The sequence below is a fragment of the Trypanosoma cruzi genome, genomic scaffold (assembly GCF_000209065.1).
Source record: "Trypanosoma cruzi strain CL Brener 1047053517045 genomic scaffold, whole genome shotgun sequence".
Classification (NCBI taxonomy): domain Eukaryota; phylum Euglenozoa; class Kinetoplastea; order Trypanosomatida; family Trypanosomatidae; genus Trypanosoma; species Trypanosoma cruzi.
The window spans coordinates 280,422-300,321 of record NW_001849548.1 but is presented as its reverse complement, the minus strand read 5'-3'; the positions used below and the strand labels follow the sequence as shown (position 1 = coordinate 300,321).

The 19,900-nt window shown below is 53.6% G+C and overlaps 4 protein-coding genes and 1 pseudogene across 4 annotated transcripts, besides 9 other annotated features; 2 read left to right on the top strand and 3 right to left on the bottom strand.

Annotated features, from left to right (window-relative positions):
* Positions 1 to 19,900: part of a sequence feature (areas not merged during assembly with more than two copies in the genome that could not be assigned to a particular haplotype) that runs on past the window's edge.
* Positions 338 to 597: a mobile genetic element.
* Positions 425 to 445: a sequence feature (AT_rich).
* Positions 2,251 to 2,278: a microsatellite.
* Positions 2,671 to 2,734: a sequence feature (T-rich).
* Positions 3,042 to 3,899, bottom strand: Tc00.1047053511089.140 (mucin-associated surface protein (MASP), putative; the record flags this gene model as incomplete). Its single annotated transcript, XM_810076.1, has 1 exon — positions 3,042 to 3,899. The coding sequence occupies one exon, from the start codon at positions 3,897 to 3,899 to the stop codon at positions 3,042 to 3,044; it is 858 nt and encodes a 285-aa protein (XP_815169.1).
* Positions 3,426 to 3,568: a sequence feature (GA-rich).
* Tc00.1047053511089.135 lies at positions 6,215 to 6,580 on the bottom strand (annotated as a pseudogene).
* Tc00.1047053511089.130 (mucin-associated surface protein (MASP), putative) lies at positions 7,719 to 8,471 on the bottom strand (the record flags this gene model as incomplete). Its single annotated transcript, XM_810075.1, has 1 exon — positions 7,719 to 8,471. One exon carries the CDS (start codon positions 8,469 to 8,471, stop codon positions 7,719 to 7,721), a length of 753 nt encoding a protein of 250 aa, XP_815168.1.
* Positions 8,059 to 8,138: a sequence feature (GA-rich).
* Positions 9,562 to 12,810: a mobile genetic element.
* Positions 13,817 to 13,836: a microsatellite.
* Tc00.1047053511089.90 (mucin-associated surface protein (MASP), putative) lies at positions 14,023 to 15,033 on the top strand (the record flags this gene model as incomplete). The annotated part of the gene is made up of 1 exon (XM_810074.1): positions 14,023 to 15,033. One exon carries the CDS (start codon positions 14,023 to 14,025, stop codon positions 15,031 to 15,033), a length of 1,011 nt encoding a protein of 336 aa, XP_815167.1.
* Tc00.1047053511089.80 (trans-sialidase, putative) lies at positions 16,299 to 18,983 on the top strand (the record flags this gene model as incomplete). The annotated part of the gene is made up of 1 exon (XM_810073.1): positions 16,299 to 18,983. One exon carries the CDS (start codon positions 16,299 to 16,301, stop codon positions 18,981 to 18,983), a length of 2,685 nt encoding a protein of 894 aa, XP_815166.1.

The window sequence follows — 19,900 nt, the reverse complement described above, 5'->3', positions numbered from 1 at the left end:
TGTGTTGGGGATTTCTGCAGGGTGCACAACAATTATTATTTTTTCCTCTTGTGAATGTTTCTTGTGTTGGTGCAGCCAATAATTCGGTTTGTGTTGTTCCTGCCTTTCGCTGGTAAAGTGCTGCAATAAAGAATAATCTTCCGGGCCGCTGGCCAAGTTCTGAGTTTCTCAACAATAGAAACCAAACACGATGGAAATATGTGAGGGATCAACGGAATAAGAGTGGATTCACCACACCCTCAAAGGCTTAACACCAGGTGACTGTATGTTTATATACCATCCGTCAGCCACAATCGTGGCCCGCTCACTCTATTCGGATGGGATACATGTATTTATGTATTACTTACGAGGTGGCAGACTTTTGGGGCCCTGCAGCCACAAGACCCCGCCGCGTGGTGGAACCAAAAGGGGGCGGGTGAGACGGTAAAATAAAAATAAAAATTATCCGGCCGCTGTCGGCTCCCTAAAGTCGTGGCCTCCCAAAACTCATACGGCAGAAAAGTGTCGTAAAGAAGTGTATATTCGTTTTGTCAGGGTATATATACGCATTCATTAAGGCAGCCAGCTCTCCCGCGATCATTCTCTACGCAGGCTCCTAAAGGGGCTCAAACACACCCACAAGAATCCCAGCAAGAAAAAAGGGAAACACGGCGTGACTGACACGACTCAAAGTAATGTTTCTAAAACAATGCGTGAATGACTCTGTCGACGCCACACCCGCACCATATGCCATCAACTCCTCCACGGCAATAATCCCGCAGCGTGCGGAGAGGACGTTTCACAAGCGCATTATTGGCGGAGCCAAACAACTGTACCGTCAGCAGAGGGCAGCGAGCGGCGGGTGAAGTGAAACACACTCGTCTGAACGTCACCGGCCACCAAAGTGCATTGCTCCCCGCTGTTAATATTGATGAGCTCGAGGCTGGAGCAGCTACTCGCAATGCGTGAAAGCGTCTTCCTGCACTGACGCTGCGATTCACATTAGACGGGCAACTTCAGAACAGTCGATCCCCAGCAGTAAAATGCAGCTGGCAGTGGCGCTGTGGATTATTGATTCCCCCGGCAACAGAGGGAGAAGACAACTGGTCTCCCCAGCTGCGCGGCATCCATCCATTCACTCTGTGCGTCCGGAGTGCCCCGCAGCCACCCTTGAGAGATGCAGCGGACAGACCCCCCTTATTTTCGCCTCGATCCGTCGACGAAGAATTTCGCGGTGCTGTCAGCGCACACCGAAGTCTCCCTCGTGCCCACCAAACAAAAGACACACCCGTTGAGCATCGTCACGCGCGTCGACGGCTACGCAAATAAATACCCACCGCAACGCAAAGTGCTTCTTATTGGGCACAAAAAGAAAACTCGAGGCAGCGGCCCGGACAACACAGACATTAAATCACACGCCAGGCAACGCTGAAATACATGCGAAAGGGCCAACGCGGGATCAGCAGCACAAACACTCGAGAGCTGCTGCGTGAACTCCACGGTAAATGGATCAGCCCCAACGCATGGGGCACTAATTACGGCGGGTGACAGCGCGAAAGCCAACGGTTCCGCAAGGCGGGAATTGTGGAGACGGCAGCCAAACCCTCCTGGGATTCGTGTACAAAGACACGCGAATAATCCGCCCCTCGGTGCAAACCGTCATAATCCTCATCGCTGTTTTTGCCGCCATTCGTATTGTCACACCCAAAGCCGGCGAGGGAAGGTGCTGCCATGATAAGTGTGACATCACACTGAATGAAACAAAACAATGCCTCGAGGTGTGCCGAGTGCAGGCATCCTGTAAGGCGGCGGCACGCCGCACTTCTGAAGAAGCCAATAAAAGAACTTAGAAAATCCTTCATCCGTCATCGTAATCTCGTCCAGCAGTTTCGCCCTCTTGTTCCTCGGCACCTCGTCCCTCTCCAAGACACCAGCTGCCGTAGACCACTCTCCTGCCGCAATCACTCCCACAGAGAGGGAGGAAGAGTGTGTGGATGTGTCGAGAGCACAGCGACTGTCATCGTCAGAGAAGGCCATCGTGGCACCGTCCGTCACGCGCCAGCACACACCGAGCAACACACGCACCCAGCAAAGCAAACAAATTCTTGCAGAGCACTGTGCAACTGCTTATGCGTGTGTGTGTCTGTTGGAGAAGCTGAAAAGAGGAGCACAGGGAGGCACATCAACACAGCAAGAGGCACAGCTGGAGAGCAGCGATAAATGCGGCACGGCCCCAACTTCAACAACCACGCACGGTGGCAGCAAACACGCAAAACAAAAACAAAAACAAAAGAAAAAAAAATCTTTAAAACACGGCGGCAGGGTGTGGCTGTGTGTGTGGCGCTGCGGGTGTCTGCCCACCCTGGCCGCAAAGAAAACAAAACAAGAGGGAAGAAATGTGTGCTCCGCCCCACAGGCCCTCGTCGCACGCCCACACGTCACGGCTCCCTCAGCGCGCCGTTCGTCGCGGCCCCGCCTCATGCGTGCAGCAGGCGAGGCGCACAGGGCCGTCGTCATGAGCGTGTCGGTGGGTGTGCGAGTGGAGCAGTTGGGCGGAAGCACACGGCACCCCTCACAGGAAGAGTGCAGCAACAAACAATTAAAAAGGGAAGAGTAGAAAAGAAAACACGTCCATAGTGATTGCCCCAAAAGCAAAAAAAGCAATAAATATTTTTGAATAAAAGACACACAAAAAACAAAAGCAAAAAAAAAATAATAAACAAAAACACTCGCAAAACCAAAAAAAAAACAAGAAAAACATTAAAATATTTTAAAGCAAACAGCAAAGAAAAATTAAAAACACTTAAAACAATCATAAGAGGACAAGAACAGAAACAGTTACGGTGCTCCGCCCATGCAGCCAGGCAGGACGGCAGCGGTGCGTGTCGTGCAAAAGAGAGCACCAACGGGCCTGCATGGGTGTGCATGCATATATACAATGGGCACATTATGTGTGTGCGTCGTGGGGTGAGGTGAGGGCGAGAGTCCATGCAAGGGGACACACACACAGAGAGGGAAGGACGAGTGTGTGTGCGGGCGGTGCACGGCTCTCTCCCTCACTCTCACGCGGCCACCACCGCAGCAGCAGCCGCACACGCAACAACAAGAAGAAGCAAAAGAGGGGAGGTGGCGTGGGAGGCCGTGGTGCTGCTGTCACTGTCGCCAGTCGTCGCCGTCGTAGTTTTCATGGCTGCGGCTTCGACTGGTGTTTCTTTCGGATTGGCATCTTTATTTTCATTTTGTTTTCCCTCTCCTGTCCCTGCACCATCAGCTGCTGGATCATCGTCTCCAGTTTTTTGTGTGCTTTTGAGATTTGTTTGATTCGCTGCTTCCTCTACACCATAAGATATAATTGGCGGCTCTTCACCGCCTGCTGACATCCCCTCTGTGGTACCGGTAACAGCGTCTTCATGCTTTTTCTCCTCTCCTTCCTTCTTATCGTTGCTTTTTTCTTCTTTCGGTTCCCCCTCTTCCTCTTCCTCTTCCTCTTCGTCTTCCTCTTCCTCTTCCTCTTCGTCTTCCTCTTCCTCTTCCTCTTCGTCTTCCTCTTCCTCTTCCTCTTCGTCTTCTTCTTCCTTTTCCTCCTTTTTACCTTTTGTATTTGTATTATTGTTGTCCTTCGTTGCAATTACCGTTTCTGATACTTCACTTCCGGGTTGTGGTGCCGGTGACGGTCTCGCTGGCGCTTTCTGTGGTTCTGACGTCGTTGTTGCTGTTACTTTAGGCGGTGCCTGTTCACCGCTTCGACCACCTCCTCCAGTGACAACGACGGTCGCGTTCTTTTGAGTGTTATTTTCGGACGGAATACCCGAAGAATCCGGAGGAGCTGGAGTTAGTTCAGAACATCCACCACCGCAGGCACCGCACCACAGCACGCAGAGGGCACACACCAGCAGCACACGGCCAGTCATCATCATCATCACGGCTGCACACACAGTCTAGGGAGGGACAAAGAGAGGAAGAGGAGAAGAACACACACAAATCAGCAGCATGGAAAAGGAGTAGCGTTTGCATGAGGGCTGCTGTCATGAGCATGGGGGACGCGTGCACGCAGGAAGAACAGGCAACAATGAAACACCGGACAGCACGGCACACAGCTCCACGGCATGTAAAACCCACCCGCAGCTGCCCCAAAATGGAAGGGAAAGAGGGGGCAACAGTACGGCAGGAACACAGTGATGCCGGTGCAGAAAAGGGATCCCAAAAAGGCGTGAAAAAGAAACAAAAAACAGTCTTCCCCCACAGCGGCCACATCCAACAACGCAAGTAATAATAACAGAAACAAACACCACACACGGCAACTCACAGCGGCAGTGAGTTCCCTGTCACCAATCTTCATGGCTGCACGCCACCGCACTCCTCGTGAGTCCATCGCTCCGCTGCCTTCCTCCTTCCCGCGGCTCCCCCCCACGAGCAGCCACGGCACACAATCGGGTCCATCCGCACCCGTCGCCACGCCGCCCTCAACGACCCAACAGTCAACCGCCCAAAAACCGTTGCGGAAATCACACACCCGCAACAAAGCACGCGACGCAACATCGTCTCACGCGGACCCCGCCGTCAGAAGAACGTCATGCCAACCGTTTGGACGGCACACGGTACAATCAATCAACAGAACAGAGAAGTAAGGCAGGCACTCGATCAAGGACGCTCCACGCACACAGTCCTTTTTATGCCGCCGCTGCTGCCACGGGCACGGTACCCGAGCGGAAAATGACACGCAGTAAAAAAGGCCTCGCAAGAGAAAAACAATCCACACGTCCATATGCAAAGCGCCACTCAGGCTGCTGCAGCTGCAGGGTCTGTGGGCAAAAAGCGCCTTACTGAATCCCGCCAGTTATGTCAGTCTCCCCTCGCACCAATGTAGCGCATAATGCACGGCGTGCGTCCACAGGCATCCACTCCCGGTGCCCTAGCAACACTTCAGAACACACATAATGGAGAAGGGAAGTATCATTACACAATGCCAAAGCAGGCAAATAAAAATAGGGAAATCAAAACCTCACAGATCCCTCGCACACGCACACAAACACCCCACAGTATCCTCCGGAAGAAGTCAAACAATTTCTTATCCCAACCCATAATGCACGCGTGGTGCCGCCACATTAGCAACCAACACAAAAGAGGGAGAGTGCATACAGCATGTCCTTGGTAAAAAATATACAGACAAGCAGAGTGTATGTATATACTGACAGGGACATGCCAGTTGATATAGGCCTCTCTCTCTTGCACCCACTGCTGAGTGTTGGCACCGCGGCGGCAGCAGCAAGCAGAAGAAGCAGCGGAAAGGGACAAGCAGCAGCCGCAGTGTTACTGCCGTGGATCGGGGGCGGGGCGTCCTTCATGTCTGCCTCCCAACCCCGCGCACCACCGCCGCATCATCCTCCCTCGGCGGAGGGTCCACGGCGCCCTGCGCGTCATCAGCGGCACCAGGGCCCTTGGTCCCGTGGTTGTGGCACCGCCACCGGCCTTGTCGCTGACGGCCTCATCTCCTAATGATTGTCCGACAACAGACGTCACACCATCGGCGGCCACATAGTCGATGTCCGGAAGATCGTTCTTCTTCTCCGCCTCCTGCGGCGCACCCGCGGTGTCGCTGGGCAAGAGCACTCCGTTGCCGTCGTGGCACCTGAGGCGACCTCCTTCTCCTCTGGCGACGGATGCTTCTGGGGAGCAGCCGTGTCCACATACTTCGGTGGTGTGCCACGGCCGGTCTCAATGCTTTCTGGATCGGGGACGGATGCCCGTAGCAAAGCTTGTTCAGTAGATGCCAGTGAAACCGTCCTGCTCCACACCCTCTCACATCGCCACCCCACGAAAATATTGGAAGCAGCCTGCCGCTGGTGACGGATATCGTGCACACCTGCGCGTGGTCACGGAAAATAGCTTTTCCCTCGTCGTAGGACGGAGCAACCCACGTAATCGTCGCCTCGGCCGTGCATGGGGCACAACGGGCGTTACCCTCTTCAGTCACTCTCAGACGCACCCGCATGCCGAGACACCGCAATGCCGCATGCATGACAGCACCGAGATGTATTTTTCTTCCGGGTCCCTCGCATCCGTCGTGTTGGTGGGAAGCGTGTCCAGACACCACGAAGAGGGCTTGTCCCCAGGCACCGCAGACAAACATTCTCCCCTCCAAATAACAGCGGCAGCATCTCTCACATCCAGTGCGGGACCAATGATGGGGCAACTGTCCATCGGGCGTTTTGCTGACCCCTCATGGATAATTCGTCTACACACCAACCACTGGAATACCGATCCAACGTGCATTGTCTGGCATGAACGCCCGCTTTTCAGAACATCTGGGGATATTCACTCATGTTCGGTGCGGAGCACTTCCTCTGCAGCAGCACACAGCACGAATTCCTTCACCAGCGCATCGGCTCCGCCATCTCCCACTTCACCCTCATGCAGCCCAGGTCAGCCGGTGCGGCCAGCGTCAACTCCGTGCGGCAGACGGCACAAACAATCGGTGCCATCCACTCATCCTTCGCGTGGCGCTGCGACCAGTGCGACTCCAGCGTCCTCCCGTCACCATCGCCATCCTGCAGCTCCATGCCATCAATGTCGTCGCAGTCGCGGGGCTCCTCGCAGCCATCACGGCAGTCGTCGAGTGCACCACTTCCTACAGCGCTCTGCCACGCACAGCACCATGTCAGCATTGGCAACACCAGTGGAACAATGCCCAGCACGCACCGTAAACCGAAGGCAAACGCTGCCCGTGGCAAATGGGGGCATAATCAAAGGACCCTCCAGTGGCTGCACGAGCAGACGATCCGCATGCGTTTTGAAAGCAGCAGGAACAACTTCATCCTCAAGAATGATCCCGTGCGCAGAGGATACAACGTCACCTTCACACTCGCAATTGTCATTCAATGAATTCATTGCGTAGTACCTCTCTGAGATCCAATGCTTCCCGGTATCATCCAGGTCCCTTGTGGATACGTTGATGCGGATGGGCATCCATCCCTCCCAATGACGGTCTATGACCGCAGCGCACCAACTGCTCAAAAAGGGTGCGTCCCTCACAACAACTCGGACCCAATTCGTGCTGTCGGCACGCATCACATATTCAACAAATCGAGGGTACGTCAAAGTGACAGCAAAGCACCCGCTGGCAATCACACCATAAGCACCATCAAATGCAGCAGCACCAGCGTCTCAAACTAATATGGGGTGTAGAGAAAATAAACCATTGATGTGGGTGTTAGGCAAATATTTCGTGGCTCGCTGAAGCAACAAGGACCGATTGCGTGGGAAGAAACAAACAACAGGAGAATACAAAAGGGAGAATTCAGCCATCCGCACATTAAGAAGAAAACCAATCAATGAAAGTAAAATGGGTGCACCCAACCAAAACACACGCAAAGATTCAAAACAAAAGAGAAACAAAAAGCCGAAGCGTGGGACGACCAGCACAAACTCTCATTACTCCCGTAAAGCAAAACACACACACAGAGGGAGAGAGAGAGAGGTCGCCCACTCAATGCAATAAAAACAAAACAGAAACAGTTACGGTGCTCCGCCCATGCAGCCAGGCAGGACGGCAGCGGTGCGTGTCGTGCAAAAGAGAGCACCAACGGGCCTGCATGGGTGTGCATGCATATATACAATGGGCACATTATGTGTGTGCGTCGTGGGGTGAGGTGAGGGCGAGAGTCCATGCAAGGGGACACACACACAGAGAGAGAAGGAAGAGTTTGTGTGCGGGCGGTGCACGGCTCTCTCCCTCACTCTCACGCGGCCACCACCGCAGCAGCAGCCGCACACGCAACAACAAGAAGAAGCAAAAGAGGGGATTTGGTGTGGGAGACCGCGGTGCTGCCGTCACTGTCGCCAGTCGTCGCCGTTGTGGTTTTCATGGCTGTGGCTTCGACTGTTGTTTCCTTCGGATTGGCTTCTTTATTTTCATTTTTTTTTTCTTCTTGTGTCCCTGCACCATCAGCTGCTTGATCTTTGTCGCCAGTTGTTTGAGTGCTTTGGGGTTGTGTTTTATTCGATGCTTTCACTGTACCGGAAGGTGAAATTGGCTCCTCCTGACCGATCGCTGACTTCCCCTCTGTGGTGCTTGTATCATCTTCTTCCTTTTCCTTTTTCTCCTCTCCTCCATCGTCCTCCTCTCCCTCCTCCTTGTCCTCATCCTTCCCTTCCTCTTCATCTTCATCTTCTTTTTTCGTTGTGTCCTTTTTTTCTATCGTTTCTTCTGCCGTTCCTGAAACTTGTGCTCCGGGTTTTGGTGCCGATTCCGCTTCCGTTCCCGGTACTTTTTGCACCGATCCTGCTGCTGGTTGTGTAACTGCCTTTTGACCAGTTTGGCCATCTCCTCCAACGCCATCAGTTGTGTTGTTTTTACTTTCAGGATTATTGCCGTTACCGGTCACACCAGTACCCGGAACGACTGGAGCTGCTTCAGAGCATCCACCACCGCCGGCACAGCACCACAGCACGCAGAGGGCACACACCAGCAGCACACGGCCAGTCATCATCATCACTCCTGTCACTTGCGTGTAGCTTTAAGCACAAAATAACAACACGTCAACGCAGAGTGAAAGCAAAAAGGAGAGACACATCAAAAAGCCGCGCACAGTGAGAAATGATAGCAGCTTGCACACACCATGAGGCAGTTGGAATCAGTAAAGAGGGGGGAAACACACACCGCACCGCAAGGCAGAAATTTTAAAAAAGGAAAAGCTGGGTTAAGAGTCCGGCAAGACTCCCGGAAAGAATGAATAAAATTGATTAGGTCGTAATTTTATTTCATGTGACATGCAGCACAATATAGACGACCGTGTGTTTGTGTATACATCTTCCCCGCAAAAATAGCAGAAAATAATGAGAAAAAAAGAGAACTTGCTGCTCCACCAGCCCACACAACATCTCTCACACTTCATTGCGGCATCCGGCCTGTCCCTTCAGTCCTCGTACGTGCAGTCCGTGGGACACACAGCAATGAGGCCGGCACCGCGTGTGGGCAAAAAAGAAAACAAAATAAAACACTTCGCTCATAATGATGTGTAGAGCAGTTAAACAGCCATTGGGAAAGCACAAAGATAATTATTATTCCAATAAATGACAAGCAGCAATAAGGAAAGAAAACAAGCAAAAAAAACTTAAAATGAGGTCCTTGACAACATTCGGTAAGCCCCAGCGATGAAGTCGCACCTTGTCGCGGTGCTGGGGCTCGGGCTGCATATAAGAACTCCGCAGCAGGGCGTTGCGGCGAGCACGACGGAGACCAAGACGACTCCACCCCTCGAGAAGGTTCCACGCCATGCCCGGTGCGGGGAGGTGAAGCGGTCTGCCCGCAGGCTGTCGGACAAAACTGCACGACCGTTTCGCAGCGGTCACTCCGTTGATGTCACCTGTGGCGGTGACGTCCAAAAGAACCCTGGCACCGAGGAGGATGGCTGCATCAATATTTGGCGGCTTGACATTGCAGGCCTCTCGTCCGTAAAAAAGATTGCATTTGCTGTACGATTGGAGCTGCATCCACCTGATATCGTTTTTCCAGGAAATAAATGACCGTGGTGGCGTGGCGACGAAATTATGTGGCCATAATGACTACCTTCGGGCCTCACTGGGCGCGGTGGTGGCGCTGCCGTTCTGGTGCGCCACTCTCTACCGTGCGAGCGCCTGTCGCTCCCTGGCACAGACCTCCTGGAGACCATTGCTGTCCGTGTATTTCCACCGGGCTGTCCCAGCATTTGCGTGGTGAATCTCTACAACCCTCCCACAACAATTGGTCAATAATCCGCATTTATCAATATCGTTTGTCGCTTGGGCCCGAAGCGATTATCGTGTGTGGCCTGAATTTGCATCATGGACTCTGGGACAGTCATATATACCACCAACGACTGGAGGCGATAATTTCGCCGCTGTTCTAATCGATATGGATTTTGAGTCGGCAAATGACACGGCGCAGACAACACGGATCACACATCGTAATGCCTCGTCCCCTGGCGTGACTGCGTATCGCGCCCTACGCATCTCCCACTGGACATTCGCCCCTTAAATGGACTCGGACCACTGCTGAATATCTTACTTGGTAGAGATGGACGATGGCACTCCACGACTAGCCAACACACTTCCTCGGCGGAAGAAAGCCACTTTTGCCCTGCGTAAAGCGGATTGGCCTGCTTTTACATCGTTGTGTGAAACCCTCCTTGCCACCGCGTCCACATGGTTGGATTCTCGCGGAGGCATCTTACGAGCAGCTGAGCGCCACATCCCGCGCGGCAGCCGTGACAGCCCCAAAACGAATATGGACACACGAAATGGTGCAAGCCGAGTCCGCTGATGAAGCAGCACACGAAGCACACACACTGCCTCACCTGGAGACAGCCTACTTTGAGCCGAATGTACCCGAAAAAAGGGAGGAACGGAATCAAGCCTTACGCCGTAGTTTCATTACACTTTTTGAAGCTCGTGTGGAAAAACTTGGAGCCTCACCCAGCCCAAGCTGGCGATATCCTCGCGGCATGGCGGCGCCGCACCCTCATCCTCTGGAATCGGTTGTGCTCCGCACTGAACGTGGCCGCGTATGCGCCCTGCCTCGGCAACAGGCAAATCTGCTCCTCTGTCATTTTGTGCGGTTTCACGTGCCATACCGCCTTGTACTGCTGCTGCTGCTCGCTGCACTCCTTTGGTTCCTGGTGGCTGGGAAATGGATCGGCCTCTCACGCCGCATAAAATTGACGTGGCCATCCGTGACTCTTTGCTTGGCTCAGCCCCTGGCCCCGAAAACATGTTGAGTGAATTCCTGCACCGTCTCGGGCCCGTTGCGCGTGGCACTCTTAGAACGATGATCCACAACCCCTTCGCAAACGGCAGCCTTCCTGGCTCCTGGAAAATGGGAGACGCTATTTCTATCCCCAAGCCTGGGAAGGATCCATGCTGCCCAGAGAGTTACAGACCTATCACGCTGCTCTCTGTTTTACCAAAGTTAGCCGAAGGAATGATTCACCGCCGTCTGTCAGCGTTATTGCCGCACCACCCACGTCAATTTCGGATTTGCACCTCCGCGTTCTACGTCGGACGTGGTGGCACTTGCCATCGATAAAATTACCCGTGGATTGAATGAGTTTGGCACTGTGGAGTATGAGCGCCCTGGAGGCGACGTCCCCGCAAGGCACTTTCGTCGCCATCGCTCGTTCGTAGTCTTGATTGACATTTCGACTGTGTTCGACACCACTGACCATGGGAAATTATTCGGCATGCTTGACAGACTTCCGCGCCTTGGCCTCGAACCAAACGCTGGCTGCACAACTACCTGCGGGGCCGCTATGTTGGGGTATGCACTCGCGAACAGCACTCCCGGAAACAACTCGCCTCAGCTGGAGCACCGCAAGGCGGCGTCCCGGGACCCCAACTCTTCCTTTACTGTGTGGATGACCTGCTGCGCCGCATGGACAGCATCTATTCTGCCTCCGCATTCATTTACGCTGACGAACACACACTTGTTGCCTCAGGTGCGGACATCCATGCCTGTGCTGCGGCAATGCAACCGCTCTTGTCTTTTTTGGCCACATGGGCTGCCGAGCACAGCCTAAAAATCAACGTCGCTAAGAGCGAAGCTGCTCTATTCTACATCTCTTCACACACACACGGTCTGAAGAGGACATGGTCGATCTCCATCTTGTTAGCTGGAACCTACGTATTCAGTCATGCCCAGTGCGCTTGCTGGACACCACGGTTGAACAACCCCTCAATTTTCGTACGCACGCTTCCACCGCTGCAAAGAGGACCATGCCACGCCGCTATCAGCTGCGGCTGTTCGCGGAGATAGGCACGTCCCATCACACCATGCGATCCTTTTTGATTGGATGCGTTCATAGTGTGCTATTTCATAATGGCGAGGCAATTGTCTCGTGACTCGCCCCCACTCACCTCCACAATATTGAAGTACGGTACCGCGACGGTAGCAAAACATTCTTGGCCTGAGCGCCTCTACGGAAGACAAATCTGTCTATTTGGAGGCCAATATTCTTCCGCTCCGGAAGGTACTCTGGCGTCGTGCACTCACACAATACGAACGCTATATACGCCTCCATGATCACGAGGATTTGCGTTCCCTTATCTACTCGCAACCTATGCCTTCGTCCATGCATGGGAATGCAGCGACATCAATCCCGCTTCCGAGAGATGCTGTTATTAATGGATTGCTACGCGTCTGTGACATTATTGGGACACCCCACAACGACATTCGCGCGCCTCTTGCCCAACATCGTATTTTCCCCTGGGACACTGTGAGCTGCAATAAAGTGGAATTTATCAGCCACGCTTTGCCCAAGACGCCTCTGACGACGTCAAGCGCACGGCTTTTTATTCTACTCACTCCTCTTTGGGGGATTGTGATTTTAATTGTGGACGGACGGTCCTTCATATCTCGCTGCACTCGCATCTGGATCCGCTGCGCTATTGTACGGCTCCACCACGACAAATGATCTCCCTGTGGAGGTCCATCGTGCAGCAGCTGGCAGTCTCGCATGCTCATATAGAGCAGACTGCCTTGCCACTGAAAATGGCATTAGACATCTCATACCTCCTTGTCTGGGAACATCCCAATCGCCCACACGAATGCTGGAGGAAACGGACTTCCCGTCGAGAACTGAGGCACTCCGCGTCGTTCCACTGGCCATGCGGGACTACGTTACTGAAGAGAGTTGGATTATGCTGCTCTCCTTGATACAGCGAGGTCCCTCTGTAGGCTTCATGTTCTCTCCATCGCACTGCGGTATTCCACGCAGTGAGGCCGCTGACAAACAAGCCACGATTGCACGATTCCTCTCGCAGGACTGCGTCAATGCCTGGCACGTGGACTGCCTCACCGCAGTGAAGAGGTTATAATGGAAGGATGCCCAGGAGGAAAAGGAAGGCGCGCACACCGCGTGACAGGCGCCCGTCGGCGTGGCGAGTACTCTATTCCTGGCACAGCCTGGACATCGTGCCACGAGCGGCGGCTCTGCGCACAGGCACGGTGCGATTCCTGCCCACTCTTCGACATGCCTGCGCGTGCCCTTCGTATCACAAGGAACCCTCTGTGTCGGTGGCGCCGTCCCTTTCTTACTGAGGAGAACCGCCCGCCTCTGCCTCCGCCGGGACCTCTTCCCGACGTGAGCGCCGCAAATCCTTGCCGACCAGCGAGCGGCGGATTGATGTCCTCCTGCCCAACCTGCCGCAGAGTGCGCTCGTCCGTCCACAATATGAGGGCACATGCCCGACGTGCTCCGCCTGGCGTTATAATAGTTTGCGAGGGCCTCACATGTGGATGCCGCAACGGTGCCAGCGTCTTATTAACAGGCGCCTCGCGCGCAGGTCGCCACCGAAGTTGCCAAGCATGCCAGCAGGCAAGACACGCAGGAAGCACAACCGCGGGCACCGGGGATGGACCACGAAAGACTCCGCTTCATCCACTGCAGAAATGCCCCCGTCGTTGGTAATTGGGAATGGGACTGTTTGGGAGTGCCCCAGCCCGCACGACGGCACGTTTCGGACGGAATGCTTGCCACTTTTGTACGGGCAGCCCTTGCGCTACTCATTCGCTATTGTAGCAGCATACAACCAAAACAAGATAACAAGCTGCTTTGTGGTGAATATTGGCTGCAATTCCCGTGGACCAACAATCCACGTGGTGTGCGGGGATCTTCTTTTTGTATTGTTACTTTGCTTTTGTGTTGCTGTGTGCGCTGCGCCTCCTCTTGTGTGTGTGCGCACCCTCCGTGAGGGGTGCCGACACGACGGACCGCTCTCGCCGTGTGTGCATGCGGTGGAGCCTTGTGTGCCGCTCCTGTTTGCTTCTCCCTTCTCCATCTGTGTGTTGGTGTTACGGCAGGGCTGTGTGTGTGTGTGTGTGTGCCTGCTGCCGTGGATTGGAGTGTGTGTCGTGCGTGGTGTGTGGCGTACGGTGCATGCCTGGCTGCTGCCCTCTCCTCATGTGGTGTGCCCTCTGTGTGTGTCTGCCGCACCTCTCGTCTCCCCTGTTGCTCTCCATGTCCCTCACTGTGCAGATCAGCTCCACACCACTGAACGACCACACTCACGATGATGACGACGTGCCGTCTGCTTTGCGCCCTGTTGGTGCTTGCCCTGTGCTGCTGCCCGTTTTTCTGCACGAAAGCGGTTGTTGCAGAAACAGGTGTCCCCAATGAACCGCTCACACAATCACATGTTCAAAGTACGGGTGACAGTTCTTCAGGTTTAACTCCTGACACAATCAAGAAACCGGATAGTGCCGGTGCGTCACATAAGCCAGTTTCGGCCGTTGCGGGAGGGGGATTAGGCGGGTTGTCCAACACACAGGATGGAGCAATTACGTCTGGTCTGCCTGGACCAGGTGTTGGTGACGCCGATTCCCCAGGTTCAACGGGTAATTCCGAAGAATTGGTGGTAAAAACAACAACAAAGCATGATCCGGCAGTGCCAGTACCTAATGGAGAGGTTGCGGAAAAGGCACATAACGCAACGAATACGACCCCTACGATAAAGACACCGCCACTACCAATCTCGGCAGTACTACAGCCAAAAGCATCACCAGCAGTGACTGTTCCAGAAACAGGAAAGGGCTCAGCGGCACGAAATCTCTCCCAGTTGTCAAGAGAAAAAAATAAAGAAAACACAGCGTCACAAACCAAAGCGCTGTCCGAAGCACTGAAACGGCATCCAGGGGATGCTGAGGCAGAGCAACAAGAACAAGAGAGCGACACATCAAATCTGGTGGAGATTGCCGATAACGGCAAACATACGGAAACGACATCATCATCCATCTCTATAAATGACAGTGACGATGCCCAGGGTACGGGGGCTGAGAATAATGACAATGATCCACGGCCCAACCCCACAGAAACAAACGACCACAAAGTTGATAATACCAACCTTGCTTCTGCACCCACTGAGACCGCACCAGAAACAGTGAATACGGCCACCGCCGAAAGAAATGAAACACTGAAGTCTGAAGGCAGTGACGGCAGCACCGCGGTCTCTCACACCACCTCCCCTCTTTTGCTTCTTTTTGTTTTTGCATGTGCGGCTGCTGCCGCGGTGGTGGCCGCGTGAGAGTGAGGGAGAGAGAGCCGTGCACCGCCCGCACACACACTCGTCCTTCTCTCTCTGTGTGTGTGTGTCCCCTTGCACGGACTCTCGCCCTCACCTCACCCCACGAAGCACACACATGATGTGCCCATTGTATATATGCATGCACACCCATGCAGGCCGTTGGTGCTCTCTTTTGCACGACACGCACCGCTGCCGTCCTGCCTGGCTGCATGGGCGGAGCACCGTAACTGTTTCTGTTTTGTTTTTATTGCATTGAGTGGGCGACCTCTCTCTCTCTCCCTCTGTGTGTGTGTTTTGCTTTACGGGAGCAATGAGAGTGTGTGTGCGCTGGTCGTCCCACGCTTCGGCTTTTTGTTTTCTTCTTCTTTTATTGTTTTGTGGTTGAGTGCACCCATTCCGCGGCTGCGTGTGTGTGTGTGTGTGATGATATGAGTAATCTCCTTGTGTGCTATCTGCCTCTCTCTGCCGTTGCTTTGTTCCGACTCTCTTGTGCCGCACAGCTGCTCTGCAAGTATATCTATTGAAAAACACACATGAACACACACACGCCATTATGCATACTCTGTAGAGCGGCGTGATTGCTGAGAACGCACGCAGAAGTTTCCGGCTGTGAAGTCCCTTGGGAGGGGGAGGACGGGATCCTGCGATTTATTTTTTGACACGTTGCAGGCGTGCAGTCGATTGGTTGGTGTGGCTTAGGGTGCCTGGGACAAGTGCGGATTGCTTCTCGTCCAGCTGCTGCACATGCCGATGTGTACCTCATATGCTGTGTATACTTTGGTCAGGGATTTTTCGCCTGTGTGGGTGATTTGCGCTGGCGGATGCGCTGGAAGGTTGAACAGTAAGATGACTGGCGAGAGCGCGTGGGCTTTGCGAAGGACGGTTGTTCTTTTGCATTCCGCTGGTTTTTTTGTGTGTTTGTGTTGCTCGGTGTGTGCTGACGCGTGACGAATGACACACCCGCCGTGACTTCTGCTGCTGCTGCTGGTGGCAGTCGATGTGTGTTCCGGTGCACTGTTCTTCCATCTCCAGTTCCGTGTGTCTGTGTGCGTGAGTTGTTCTTGGGAGTGACTGCGGCGGGGATGATGGTGCCACTCACTGTGGATGGGTGGCGGTGCTCACTGTTTCACTTCTTTTTCCTCTTTTCTCTCTTTCTCACACACAAAGAAGGAAAGGAATTAAGGCTAAACGCTAATCGCTACTGTGAAATTCGAAGGCACTGAAAGGACCAACAGCACACACACCGCCCACACACACATATTTATATGTTCTCACGTGTTGCTGCAGTGAAGGCACCCCGCACACACAACCGTCGCCGCGTGACCGGATCCAGCGGAAGGAGGAGGGAAGGAAGAGAGAGTGAGCGGCAGAGGCCCAACATGTCCCGGCATTTCTTCTACTCTTCGGTGCTGCTCCTCGTTCTTGTGATGATGTGCTGCGGCAGTGGTGGTGCTGCTGAAGCTGCTGGGCAGTCTCCTGAACCAAAGTTTGAATGGAAGGACGTCAAGGATGGTGGTGTTACTGTGGAGTCGTTGGGTGCTCCCGGCCTTCTAAAAGTGGGGAGTGACGTATTTGCCGTCGCCGAGGCGCAGTGCAAAGGAAAGAATGATAATAAAGAAGATTTCACTGGGATTGCCTCGGAGCTCCTGACGTTGTCTGATGAACAAACAAAAGTGGAGTTGGACAAAACTAAACTGAGGACACAAGTACTGTTGGAATGTTCTGCCGATAAAGAGAAATGTGCCTCTCAAAACGCTGCTCTGGAAGGTGCTTCCGCAGACTCAAAGAAGAAAGTACATGTGAGCCAGCCGACAACAGTTGTGAAGGAAAATGAAATTTACATGCTTGTTGGGAAATACAGCCCTACAGCTGCCGTTCCTGATCATGCCTCTGCTGGGGTTTATTGGGGTCTTTTGCTGGCGAAGGGGAATGTCAGTGGTGAGAGCAGTAACAAAAGAATTTATTGGAATGGGATTGACGATCTCCAGAGCACTTATAACATCCAGCAAGAGGCCTTGACAGCACGGCTGACTGGCGGCGGTGGATCGGGTGTTCACATGGAGGACGGTACGCTTGTGTTCCCAGTGGAAGGCAAAAAGGAGGAGGATAAAAAGGCCGTTTCACTGATCCTGTACTTGAAGGATACTAATGAGGGTTGGAAGCTGTCGAAGGGGATGTCTGACGGTGGCTGCAGTGATCCCTCCGTCGTGGGGTGGGGAGAGAAGGAGGACAAAAAACTCATCATGATGACTGCGTGTGATGATGGCCGCCGCAGGGTGTACGAGTCCGGTGACAAGGGGGAGTCGTGGACGGAGGCCCTCGGGACACTCTCGCGCGTGTGGGGCAAAAAAAAGGACAAAGGAGCGAAGGGCGTTAGAAGCGGGTTCATCACAGCGAGGATTGACGGTGTTGGTGACAATAAAAAAGTGATGCTCGTCACTCTGCCGGTGTATGCCAAGGAGGCTGGTAAAAAAGAAACGGGCAATTCAAAGGGAAAACTCCATCTTTGGCTGACGGACAACACGCACATTGTTGATATTGGGCCGGTATCCGATGATGACGCTGCCGCCAGCTCCCTGATGTACAAAAGTGGAGAAGGTGAAACTAATAACGAGGAGTTGATTGCACTGTACGAGAAGAAGAAGGACGGTGAAAAAACATCACCTGGTATGGTCTCTGTGCTTCTGACTGCGCAGCTGCAGCGTGTGAAGGATGTGCTGGCGACGTGGAAGAAAGCGGACGAAACTGTCTCCAAGCTGTGCCCCTCAAGTGCTGAGAAGGATGAATCAACTGACAATGCCTGCAGCCCTACTGTTAAGGTCACGGATGGGCTGGTTGGCTTTCTGTCCGGCAACTTCTCTGGTGACACATGGAGAGACGAGTACCTCGGGGTGAACGCCACAGTAAATAATAAAGCTGGGGCAGCGGAAGGAAAGAAAGGAGAAGTGACCAGCACGGAGAAGGGTGTGAAGTTCCGGGGAGCGTGGGCGGAGTGGCCTGTTGGCGAGCAGGGGGAGAATCAGCTGTATCACTTTGCGAATTACAACTTCACTCTTGTGGCGACGGTGTCCATCGACGGTGTGCCGAAGGGCGGCAGCCACATTCCTTTGATGGGTGCGAAGATACGTGACGAAAATAAGAATATAGTTTTCCTGGTACTGTCATACAACAAGGAAAAGAGCTGGGAAGTGTTGTCCAGTGGCACAGTGACTAAGGAGCAGAGCAGCACTTGGGAGCCAGGGAAAACACACCAAGTGGCCATTGTGCTATATAACGGCACCCAGGGCTCTGCGTACGTCGATGGTAAGCTTGTGGGGAGTGCAGAATGTGAATTGAAAACCGCGGAGTTGAAAGAGATCTCCCACTTCTACATTGGAGGGGGCGAACGCAGTGGAGACATCGCAGGGAGCGAAGAAGACGTGTCTGTGACTGTGACGAACGTCCTGCTGTACAACCGTCCGTGGAATTCCGAAGAGATTGGCGCCCTCAACCCGAATAAAGACCCCATTACGACTCGGGTGACCGAAAATGCGCCGGAAACCATGTTGCAGTCTCCTGCGAAACCACAGCCTTTGGAAGAGGAACCATTGAAGGAGAATATTGGTGGCAGTGACGGTGTATCCAGAGCAGCTTCCGTTTCTACGACTCCCTCGTCTGATTTTGCCCAAACGGTGGGATCAGAAGTTGGAGATACGATGCGGGGAAATGGATCACCCCAAACTCCCGAGGTGGGCGCGAGCTCTGGTGAGGATGGAGAGATGGCGGGAGGGACGGATGGGCAGAAACGGGAGGCAATCCATCCACATAACGGGGAAGTAAATGCTACGGCAATCAACAGCAGCCTTGGAAATGTGTCGCAGGTGAATAACACCGATGCCGGCACCATGCGTGGGAGCGGACTGCTGCCATCGCTGCTTCTGTTGGGACTGTGGGTGTTTGCGGCTCTGTGAGGAGTGACTGGCTGCCGCGTGGGACACCTTGCGACCTCCGCTGCACCGACACACGGTAATTAATTTATCTTCTTTAATAACTTTTATTTACTTCTTCCCTGTTTGCTTTGCTGTGCGCTTTATGTCCCTATTTCTTCTTTTTTGCTTTTGGGGCAATCGCTATGGACGTTTTTTCTTTTCTACTATTCCCTCTTTAATTGTTTGTTGCTGCACTCTTCCTGTGAGGGGTGCCGTGTGCTTCCGCCCAACTGCTCCACTCGCACACCCACCGACACGCTCATGACGACGGCCCTGTGCGCCTCGCCTGCTGCACGCATGAGGAGGGGCCGCGACGAACGGCGCGCTGAGGGAGCCGTGACGTGTGGGCGTGCGACGAGGGCCTGTGGGGCGGAGCACACATTTCTTCCCTCTTGTTTTGTTTTCGTCGCGGCCAGGGCGGGCAGACACCCGCAGCGCCACACACACAGCCACACCCTGCCGCCGTGTTTTTCTTTAAGGATTTGTTTTGCTTTGCGTGTTTATTTCATGCGGTGGCGCACCCTCCGGTGTCGGCCTCGTGAGCATTTCTCTCCCCTCCGATGTTTTCTTTTCTTTTGCTGCGCTCACTCTCCCGATGGAGTGACGCGACTGCCGTCATGTCTGCGTGCTTCTCTCAGTCCCCACACACACGAGTGACTGTGCTCTGCGGGCCGCACTCACGCACCGATGAGAGGGCTGAGGGGAGCAGCAACACGCAGATGACCCCATGAAATATAAACGATGTGCGGACACGTGGAGGGTCAGACGGTTGAAGCACACGTAACCATCTTTTTAATTTTCTTTTGTGGGCAAAATACATACAGACAGTTTGGTGTGGCCACACGGCAGCCAGGCGATTTTAATTTGTGTGGAACAGTAATGGACGATTTCTTTTTTAT